The sequence below is a fragment of the Poeciliopsis prolifica genome, unplaced genomic scaffold, assembly GCF_027474105.1.
Source record: "Poeciliopsis prolifica strain line A6 unplaced genomic scaffold, Auburn_PproV2 SCAFFOLD009, whole genome shotgun sequence".
Lineage (NCBI taxonomy): Eukaryota > Metazoa > Chordata > Actinopteri > Cyprinodontiformes > Poeciliidae > Poeciliopsis > Poeciliopsis prolifica.
In genome coordinates, this window is record NW_026562384.1 from 5,556,043 (window position 1) to 5,567,903 (window position 11,861).

Consider the following 11,861-nt stretch of genomic DNA (forward strand, 5'->3'; position numbering starts at 1 on the left):
CACAGGGAACCACATACTGTAACAAGCTCCACGACCTGAACAAACAATGACAAGAAAATTGTGCGAAAATACCTTGCAAACATTTAGTAAACATTCCACTGAGTGATTATATTCTCACTCTGACCACTTTAAAAAAAAGTAAAAAGTTCACATATAACAGGTTTCCTCTTATATATATATATATATATATATAATATATATATATATATATATATATATATATATATATATATAATATATATATATATATATATAAAATTCACAATTCTAAAATTGCTCTAGTGACTTTTTTAAAAATTTTATTTCAAAGTAGAAACATTATAGTACATGCCAATGGGAACACTTTTAAAATATGTTTTAACAAAACTGAAAGTGCTATTCAGTGCTGCTTTGGATTGGGAAATGACTTTTCTTGAATCATAATTGTTGAACAAAGGGTCTTATTCACAGAGAATAAACGTGATTCCTGGAGGACAACATTTGAGTTACCCCACCTACACTTGGACCACTTTAAGATGTCGCTCTATCATACACACTGTAGTCTATTACATTGAAATATGCGGGATATTAACTCCCAAGGCCAAATGGTAATACAAACTGTAAGACTGGTCTGACTTGTAACCCGTAATCCTTTCAAAACAGAATCTTTTTGTCTCAGCCGAGCCGGTGCAGGTGCATCGGTGGGTAATCGGAGACAGGTCACTGAAGGGGGGGGAGTGAATGTGCATCGTTAGCATGATATAAAACAGCAGCTGTGCTTGGAATGTTGTAGTGTCCGCTCATTATTCAAGACTCATTGCACATAACAATGTTGCATCCTCAAGCACCGAGGATGTGAAGGCATGAATTACATTCCTTATTATAAGGGAGTATCGACAAAACAGTAACCATTTATAAAGGAGGAACGGCAGAGGTGCAAAGACAGGCCACTGCCAGGAGGGAGCAGTGTGGAATTTTAGCTGAAAGCCCACAGAGCTCGGGCTGAAACAGGAATCCACAAATATGACACCACGAATATATAACAGACATGCAAACAATCACTTGCACGGTGCTTCCAAAGATTGCATGTCTAAGACGATAAGAAAGCAGGACTCTCTAATAGCTTAGCGCCAGCCCACGATCAAACTATCAAGACTTAAAAAAGCAACAACAACAAAAAGAATCATCTTTAAGACTTGGTCTAATACTTTGAGCAGATTTGTGATTTCAGCATGTCTTACAGTGAAATGTTGGAAAAGTTTTCCTCAAAGAACCTGTGTTCTGACATTCAACCCCTGCATTTATTTAGCTGTAAGTCTGCACCGAAAAAAAAAAATAAATAACAGGAGACCAAGAAAAGGATCCACGTGCTGGAAAGCTTGTTTTCCACGCTGACGTGCAACGACTGCGTGGTTATGTCTTCGACCAGGGATCGGCGATAAGAACCTTGTGATACAGTACATAAAGATTTCCTCTGAAGGAACAAAGTTCAATGTGTGTGGCAGTGTCAGCTGATCCAACTCCACACGGAGGCTGGACGACATGCTCTAAAAAAATCGGCCTCTTGCACTGATTTAGACTGGCTGAGAATCCCGGCTCCTCTTCCCCATCTTCAGAAGCTAACTTTAGCCTAACTGACCTGGGAAAAGATTTCAGATAGACCTCTGCTATCTCCACCTAGCCTAATGATCTGTGAAGCGATCTAATCTGAAAGAAAGAAGATAACTTCCTAAATGAAGATCCTTTTTTTCTAAGTGCTTAATGTCCATTAAACCTAACATAAGTCAAGAGAAAACACATACGAAAGCAGTCTTAAGACATATATTATTTGAGGATGGCATTTTGGGTATAATCCTAACCTGCAGAGTAGAATCTCCAAGTTTTCTATTCATCTGGGTGGGTGGAGGGTACAGAATCATCTAATTGTCAAACTAAGCAACAAAGCTAATGTGTTTATTCATGTCTGCTGGTGCCAGGCTCAGCTGGATTGAGGCATTTCCTGGGGACCGCACATCTAGAGCCGTTGAGAGAAGACTGACACAAACTGACCAACACAACTGGAGCAGCCGAGCCGCGGCTCTGTTGGCCCCCGAATGCCTGTTCCAACTGTCCCATTGATTTCAGACGTAAACACACAGCCTTACACACTGAGACCAATCTGGGAAATGTCACAAGGCTGAGGCAAAGATGCGCTATTCTGGAGCAGGAGCTGCTTTTTCAGTCCTATGTTTATTTGAATACAGTGACTAACACTGTGTCTCGGCCCTGGAACTGTTGTCGCCCTGTTTATTATCATTATCATGTGTGGTTTGTACCCTTGCACGATGAGGAAATGGCCTCTGTGGTCGCAATAAACACTGCATGTACTGAAACACAGCAACCACTAATTTGTAAGAAAAATGGCAAGGGCTTATTTCAACAAAGGAACACAGCTTCTGTTTCACAGAGAGGATAGAAAGTGCTTTTAGTTTTTACGACTTTTATGCCAAGGTGTGCTGTACATTGAAGCCAGCAGAGAGAATGAACAATTTCATTTTCGACTGTCCACAAGAAAACTTTGAAATCAGTTATAAAAAATAAATAAAATATCTATACATATATATTTAAATTGCTGAATTTTAAAAACCTATATGCATTTGAGGGCAGCCCAAAGTATTGCGAAAATACAAACTACTCTCCGCCTGAAAGATATCAGATATCTTTAGGATTCCAAAACGCTCGCTTTCAAGTTTTATCACAGCATTCGCAGAGCGTAACTACAGGCGTTGTTCTCCTAAACAGGAAGATCTAAATCTCCGAGCGTTAGAGCATATCTCTGAAGCGTTCTGTCAACAGCAGACTCTAATGCAACAGCACGTCAAATGCAAGAGCAGGAGACGTGTGTCTACGGTTTCCTGTGGTGCTGATCTCTAACGCTAGCACAATCAGATGCTAATAAAGACAGAAATGTGGCAGATTGCCATCTCAGCACATCGGAATGTACTTGCAACGCCAATGCAGTGCAACCCATCAGCCTGCAAACCATCGACGGGAATATGTTCCTTTTTTTTTCCTGCAGGCATGCAGGCGTGTTCAAATGAAACTGACTTGATTTTGAAAGAAAGTCATCTTTCCCTTGGAGCTTAAAGCAGAAAATGCAAAGACGACGAGCTGTAATTATGAGTTTCACAAAGCATGTCACATGGTTAAAAATAAAAAATAATAATGAAAAGTAAAAACATCTGAGATACCGCCATAATTTAACAAAAGCGGGCGCAATGTCAAAGACAGTTAACACAAAAATATTGTAAAGCAGGTCTGAGGTAGCTTAAAGAAATCTTGTGTGTAAAAAAAATACAAATGAAATCCTCTTACAGTATTAAATGTGGAAATGATGGGGAAATAAATATGTTCCTCAGCTCAAAGGGATCATTGCAGTGAGCCGGCCAGCTTGGCCGGCCTTACCTTCAACAGACCATTGAGGAAAATAGTTCATGAAGGCAGTGACAATCATTTGGGGTGAAGTCTCACAGTTCCAAGTCTACAGGCTTGTCGTCGTAGCCAACAGGCTTTCGCTGCAGTTTCCATTGGAGTCCGTGGTTTTGTCCTCTCCTCCACAGACCTCTGACAGCTTCCCCAGACACCTTTCATTGGCATCGCTATCGTCTGAGCTGCCTTTGCTGCGTCCCTGTCGTTCACCTTGCCAGCTGTTGCGGTTCTGGACGTATCCATTGACTGGTCCCGTGTTGCTGAGGTGGTTCCTCTTCAGGCAGAGGATATCCTTGAATGCGTACCTGAACTCAGGACTCCTGCAGTAAATCATTGGATTGAAGGCAGAGTTTGAGTAACCTATCCAGTTGAGTACTTTAAAGGGGATTTTGTGGTCATCATAGTTTGTTACGGTCACCACCACGTTGAGCAAAAAGAATGGCAGCCAACAAAGGGTGAACACCCCCATGATTATACCCAGAGTCTTTAAGGCTTTATGTTCTCGAAGGCAAAACTTTGCCTTTTTCAGTCCCCATCCGTTGTTAGACTCTAGAGACTTCAAGTCACTGCTGTTGGTGTTATGAAAGCGTCCAACACTTTGGTCAATCTTTTTCAGTTGTCGCCTGGCTTCCTGGAAAACACGGCTGTACACAAAAATCATGATGACCAAAGGAATGTAGAACGAGATGATAGAGGAGGTGATGGCATACACAAGAGAGACATTAAACTCACAAAAGTCTGTGCTGTCCTTCTCTGTGTCATTATTTTCTACATATGCAAACCCCGTGTGGATAGGAAAGTAGGATATCAACGCAGCAATCGCCCACACAAGGACAATCAAAACTCGAGCTCTGCACTTTGTCAACATTGACTGGTAACGAAAGGGTGAAGTAATGGCCAAGTATCGGTCTAGGGCTATGACACACAGTGTCTCGATGCTGGCAGTCACACAGAGGATATCAGTAGCAGTCCAGAATCTACACCAAAATCCACCAAAGTGCCATTTGTTGAAAATGATGTTACAGGCACCAAAAGGAACAACAATGAGACCCATAACCAGGTCAGCAGAGGCCAGGGACGTGATGAAGCAGTTGGTCACGTTCTGCAGCCGTTGGTAGCGGGCAATGGCAGTGATGACAAGGATGTTTCCAAAGACAATTAAGAAAACAAGTAGAGACATGATGATTCCCAGGAAGATCTTGACTGTTTCGCTGGGTTCCACATTCTTGTCTGGTGAGAATGCTGTCGTGGAGGCGTTAACGTTGCTTGAGAGCGTCGTATTTTCCATCTGAAGACACCATCGGTGGACAGGCACACACACACCACAAAGACAGGCATACACACAAGAAAAAGATACAATTACTTGAATTGAAAAAACAACAAAACTTTCTGTACTAATATTGTGAATGTGTAATTTCTATCAACTATCGCTAACAAAAAAGAAAATAATTTGAGTGGCTGAGCTGCACACTTATAGAACACACATGTCAACATCTGTGCCAAGAAGCTTCAAAGACATGTTGCAAGAAAGCATAAAAAATAAAATAAAACACACTACAAACCTCAACAGGTAGTTGTTGCGAGTCCTGCTTGCCTTGCACTGTGAAGATGCCAGAGCGCGGATAACTCCTGCAGAGTATCACATACCCGCTCCACTTCTTAATCTTAGCTTGTCTCACTCCTGACTCCGTCAGTTGAGCAGTGTTTCCTCTAATGTGTCTCCCAGGCTATTTGTCAGAGCCCTTGTAGCATGCTGTGATGACATCATGGTCAGCGCTCAGCCAATCAGGCAGCCAGGCTGCGCAGAGTGCTGAGAGCTCTCAGGAGTTTGAACACACTGTCCCTGCGGTTGCAGTTGCAGGGCTGCAAAAGAGAGAGACAGAAGTAAAGCAGCAACGCGGTCAAAGGGTAAAAATTTACATATTTAAAGAGGTTGCAAATGTGTTCCAGAGTGATTGTTATCTTTACAGTAGTGTCAAAAGATTCAGTTGTGTGGTACACTCCAGGACCAAGGAGAGATTTTATACATCTTTGTTAGTTTGGATCCCATTAAATCCCAATTTCTTTAGAGGACTTTTGTGCAATCTTGGTAGATTTACAAAAAGGTTACCTGAAAAATCAAACTAGAAATGATTGGATCTACATTTGTTATGATTCATCCTCAGACTTCTTGTCGCGACAACACCTGGGAATGTTGTTGAGTGAGTGAGTGTGTGTTTGGCACAGCGCTCAACTTTTTTAATTTAGAAATACTTCTGAAAAGGTTTCAGCCTCAACCAATGAAATTACACCTGGTATTATTAATAGTCACAGTCTACAGAGTGTAGTTAGCTCAGTACTAACTCTCATGCAATGCTTTCCCAGTAAAAAACAAAAAACATTTTGGAGTCACCAGAAATTTGCATTCCATGCTGACAAGTCTAAAAAAAGGACTATGCAAAGACTCACACGCAGTTATTCAAATACTGATCGATTATGAATTACGCCTCTGTCATACCCAAGCAAACACAGAGTTTTTGTGATTGAACCAAATGTTTTTTGAGTTCAACCAAAAAACGAACAAAAAAGTCTCTAAATGTAGTATAAGTGAAAGGAAAATTGTGACTAAATGCAACAGAAAAGTGATTATTATTATTATTATTATTATTTCAGATGGGAATAATGGTGCAATTTGTAGCACTTTTGACATCACAATAAGAAGGTTGAAGGTTCAAATCCAAGCCTGGGGAGTTTCTGACTTGTGTTTGCATAATTCAAACTGCAGTCAGAGTGTCATGGCTTCCTGTGCAGCTAATTCGTCTCTCTCAATTGTTCTTAGGTATGACTGTTTCTCTGTGTTGTCCTGAGGTTGGCTGCCAACCTGTCCAGGTGGCCCTCTCCTAATAATTGTTGTTGATGGTCAAAGATAGATGAATTTTAATGGGTCCATTTTCTTTTGTACAATGCACACTTTGAAAATACTGACAATAAGACAAATAGTTGAATGCAGGCATGACCAAGAACAGACCCTCCAAAGCTGCTGTCCTGCAACTGTTAGTTGGTTCCTTCAGACTAGCCAGCAGCAATTAGCAAACACCTGCAATTAGAAAGAAGATGTAACCGTGCATCTGCTCCTCTGCGTAATCCTGGTAAAAATGTTATTCAAGGGTTAACAGAGGAACGATGTTGTGACATCTTCCTGAAGGTGGAGTTTCTTAAAGAGACAGAGGCCCAATTTCAAGGCATTAAATTACAAAGTTCTTTCAAGTCATACATGACATGCACAACTTTTCTATGACAACTGACAGTAACATTGTTACTTGATTGTGCTATAAAATGCCTGTAGAATACATAACAGTGCCTCTTGAAAAGACATTCACTAAAGTTCACAAGTTTAGAGGCCATATCAGCAGATATTATCTTAGACACTCAACAAGAATAGGCACATATATCCATGCATCTTCTGTTATCTTGCACATTCTGCAGTGTTGATTTACCATAAAAAAATAAATAAAATTACAGCAAGTCAGTGAAATGCTGCAGAGTCTGAGAATGTTTTTCGGTTGTTTTTTTTTTTTTTTCAGTTGCACAACCATCATGCAGGAACATGAATTACAAGCAGGTATTCAGGCTTAGTGTTCTCCATGCTTGGTTGAAATTGTGTTTGTCGGAGCAGGATTTTGCTAATCTCACTAAGGGACGGATTGACGATATCCAGATTTCTGACCTTTGATGAATGCAGACACCACAGGCTCTGGCCCTCATCTCTGTGCTCAACAATGAGCTCTCTCAAAACTCCATGCGACTGATGACGCGAGAGCAAACTGTATCATCGAATTCAAATGTTTGAATCCTATGCTCGTCACTCGAACAGATGCAACAAATTACATTCTGAGATTTTGCTTAAACAGAGTAATACCAGGGGGCCCGTGTGTGACCTCCCCACTGTACTTTTTACTACTGCTTTTAACCGTTGGCTCTTTTGTCGTGTTCCACTTACACTGGCAATTTTCCAGGAACATCATTACACATCATGTACCCAGAATGTTTGGTTGACTCAACCCACAGGATTCACTCACTCTGCCTTTTTGTTGAAATTTCCATTTGCATCCAAGAAAAATCCCAGATTTATACACATACTGCTCTAAGGTTTGCATTGAACTCTTTTGTTTTTTCACCTCGAGTAAAAGAGGATAAAATTGAGATTCATTTTTATAAATGCTGAGGTTTGTCTCTGGGTTTTGGCAACCCAGAGAGAAACTGGGTTACCAACACCCAGTTTTTGGTATCCTCTTTGAGCTTATCTTGTACACAACATGCACGGCAAGCCCCTCACGCTAAGCCTCACTGCTGATAAGTCAGAGTTTAATCACCAACTCACACATGCGACCTCCAGTAGGAGATGTTTTTTTTGACATTTCAGTCTAACTCAAGAAACTTTTCATTATTTATACTTAAATCTATTACTCTAAACTATGTACAGCTGCATACTAAGTATTATGCAAATATACTAGTTTGACTCTTATATCTGCAGAATATGCATTGCATAGCGTTTATATGTTGTAGGAGAATGTAGGTGTTCCAGATTTGGCTTATGTGACCTCGGTTACCACCTTAGTTATGTGTGAAGAACCTTAAATCCTCTGGTGTTGTCTTTTTACCAGATCACACATAAGTTTGTAAAGAAAATGATCAGAGGCACTGATGCAAATTAACCACAGTTTATTTAATCACAATAATGCTAGGCATAAATAGTCAATTCATTTTTATTGTACAATATCAACCACTTTAAAATCCTAAATCTATGCTGGCCCTGGAAACCTTACCGCTGATGACCAGTTACTTTGTTTAAATAAAATCAGACTGCTTGGGGGAGAAATAATAATTAAAAAAACAAATGTAACTGAATACACCTAGGTGTTCCCAAACAAAAACACACTCGCACAACAAAAGAAAAACTCCCGGTGAATAACACAAAACAAGAAACTCCCCTTCCACTAGTCTCCTCAATCTAGATAAAACAGCTTGGAACCAGGGACAGCACAGGTTATCTACAAGCGAGCCTGGAGGGCTGAACAATAAAAACTCCCAAAAGAATAAAAAGTTTAATCCATAAATAACCAAAACAAACTAAAACTGAAACAGTAGCAGGCCAACCTGCACACAACAGAGAATAAAATTAAACAGATATTTTAAATAACCACATAATAATGAACTGCCTTTACCTTCGCTAAAAGCTAGCAGAACTCTGTATATCCTCTCCAAGAGGAGGTTTCCTGCAATAAAATGGAGCCATCAGAAATAATTCTCAACCCAGCGCACACTTCATGTTAACCATACCTGCAGAGAAATCAGCCTGGACTCTCACCCATCTACCCGCTTTTAAATGTAAATACCGATTGCTTGCCTCCGTAATGAATCAGCTGCGCTAAAACAGCGTCTTCCTTATATGGGCAACCGGAAGAGTGCATAATGGACATAATGCCCCGGCTACACTTAGTTACAACCACAAACCTCCATTTGCAAATTTAAATGTACCAAATTTAGATAGAAGAGTATTTTCATGCAATAAAGCCAAGTTTCAGACATCTTTAACGTCTCACAGAGCACTCTAATGCTAACACATGGGCACCAATGCAGAAGCAGCCAAGAGGCCTGTGGTAACGCTGGAGGATGACGGACCAGGTGACCAGAAGAATGTGCGCCACAATATGGCTTCTATGTTAGGGTTTCTATGTCAAACTCCAGTCCTCAAGGGCTGCTGTCCTGCAGTTTTTAGAAGTGCCACAGGTACAAAAAACGCTGCAATGAAATGATTTAATTACCTCCTCCTGGTGTAGATCAGTTCTCCAGAGCCTTGCTAATGACCTAATTATTCTATTCAGGTGTGGTACAGCAGAGGCACATGAAAAAGTTGCAGGGCAGTGGCCATCCAGGACTGGAGTTTGAGACCCCTGTTCTATGTGGAAGTGACAAAAAGGACTTCCTTACTAGAAAAAGAGTCATAAAAGGTTTGGCACGTGCCAAGAATAGAGGAACCTCGCTTATTTGCAGATTCACCCATTTACTGTGGAGCATAACTCCAAATTATTTGCAGAAAACTCGCCCAATCACAGATTCTTTCACATCTCAAATATTTGAGAGAAAACATAGCTTTGGGTTCTGAAATCTCTTTGACGTTTGGATTGCCCTCTAGCTGTCTTTCAGAACTCTTTTTAGTCAAACATCGTCACCATCGATTTCTCGGAGCGACTGACCTCCATCTTGATAGGATGACATACAGACCTTGTGACCTGATATGCTGCAACCCTTTGTTTTATTTTTTTCCCTTTACTTACAGAACAACAATACCTTGAAGGGGTTTTTTTAGGGGTCATTTTCCTTGAATCTCTTAATTGACCCACAATTTTTTGAATTGAAACTTTATAGATTAAAGGCATACGACCTACTGCAATAGTGAAAACTACATATTCAGTTAATATAATTATGGTGGCCTTTACAGCTTTAAAATTTTAAAAAAAAGTTTACTTTTAAACTTTTTTTTTTTTTTTTTTTTTTTTTTACAAATACGAGGATATCTGTCAGTTGTGACTGTTTTGAATAAATAGAAATTTTATTTCTGCTGACCAGCCAGGTTTTTAAAAAAATTTTTTATCCATCTAATCCTGCTCTGATTTCAGGAATTGTTACTCATGTCAATCAGGTTCTTATCTAATACAGCGGGGCAAAGGCGTGGAATTGATCCGGACCACTAATTGGTCCTGAGCTAAACCCCCTTTGGGAACTATAAGCGTGCTCCAGCCAACAACACACGGGCATATGTCCAAAAAGCAAGACATTTCAAATATGTTTGCACTTCCAAGTAAATATAGTAGCAAAGTGGGTTTTTTGGGAGTTTTTTGTTGGTGCTGGAAGGAATCCAAGACAGCTCTGAAAAACAAAGGCAGACGGACGAAAACTGCTTTGTATGTCTTGAGTGGAGCAGACCATATAAAGGCTTGGGAGCCACTGCCTCGGTTAACAAGTCATTGTTTAGTAATATGATAAAGCATGGACAGAGGAAAAGGTTGTAAAAAATAACACTTCACTGCATCATTCAACAAATGTTGACCTGTGACGTAAAGATAGAGCTCCAAGCATAAACAACAACGTCCTTATGGGAGTCTGAATGTCGTGATACATACATCACAAGTTACTGCCGGGCTTCGCCGTGCGCATATAAAACATTCAGCTGGGGTTTGATTGTATACATGTAAGTGGGCTGAGTTTGTTTCATCCACACAAGATGCTCCAAGTGGCATTTCTGAAAATCTCACCCATCATCATGTGTAACAGTGATTGTAACATCCTAACTCAACAAGAAACTCTACTGTAGTCGATGCTGAAAGGAAAGTTGTGTTCCCCCTTTCTATGCTGGGTAGAAAACAGAAAAAAAAGACCAGTCTCATGGGAACCACCGTTTTTGACCGTCTTATTGATCTGGACACACAAAAGGAAATACCCACAATGCATATCCGACTCTTGTCAAAGAGGGTTAAGGGCTTAATGATGGTGAACACCTGGCGACCTGTTGCTCTCGGTCTGCACTTCTGCAGTGAGATTTAAATTTGGAGTTATTGAGCAGTAAATGCTTTGAGGGTCCTTATTTTATAGATTTTTTTAACAACAAATGATGAATCGTTGGCATTATTTGAGATGGTTTACATGCAAATCATTTCAAGAAATTACAAACCTGCAAATACAAGCAAGAATTCACCTTTTTACCATTCTGTGCAAAAACAGAAGTTCTATTTGTAGTCAGAAGTCCAAGTTGGGAAGAAAAAAAAACCCTAATGGAGTCCCAGTGTTTGGGCCTTGTCATACAAAGGAAACGATGGACTGAACTGGACAAAAAGAACAAAAGAGATTGGTACAAACTCTGAATCACGGAATGGAAAGTACGGTTTCTCTGCATAGCTCCCAGGAAACAGGAGTTACGACTGCAATCCATAAAGTCACAGAGCAGCAACACTATATAAAGTATGTCTTATAGTCTCTATGCATGTGCTAACTGTCTCTCCATTATCCCAGTTACTAAAGCCTACGCTCACAGGTACTGAATATACTCACACTGCATTATTTTTATCATACTTATTTCCATTGTAAAGTGTGAAAAAATGTAAGGTTCCTAACTCACAGTGACAAACGGCGTTCAAATATTCTGCTGGAAGCATCTGAGTATTTGCTACATTGAGAGCAATAAGTGCACATTATGTCCAGCTCTGTTCAAACCCAAACAAGAGAGACAACTGAGAATGGGCTGGACCCATGGAATACCAATCTTTTGTTCTTCCCATGTCGGGAATGATTAATGTGCTGATAAACAAGCTGCTGGCGAAGGTTTGTTTTTTTTCTTCTTCCCCAAAAGGAAGCAGCTTGATCCTCCAATAAGTTTT

The 11,861-nt window shown here is 40.2% G+C and overlaps 1 protein-coding gene across 1 annotated transcript; it reads right to left on the bottom strand.

Annotated features, from left to right (window-relative positions):
- Positions 1 to 282: 282 nt before the first annotated feature.
- adrb2a (adrenoceptor beta 2, surface a) lies at positions 283 to 5,211 on the bottom strand. Its single transcript, XM_055034618.1, has 2 exons — positions 5,010 to 5,211; positions 283 to 4,735 (listed from the first exon to the last, which is right to left on the bottom strand). Exon 2 carries the CDS (start codon positions 4,733 to 4,735, stop codon positions 3,500 to 3,502), a length of 1,236 nt encoding a protein of 411 aa, XP_054890593.1. The 5' UTR covers positions 5,010 to 5,211; the 3' UTR covers positions 283 to 3,499.
- Between the last annotated feature and the right edge of the window lie 6,650 nt (positions 5,212 to 11,861).

Coding starts and splice junctions, on each gene's coding strand:
- adrb2a (XM_055034618.1), bottom strand. CDS start 4,735: ATGGAAAATACGACGCTCTCAAGCAACGTTAACGCCTCCACGACAGCA.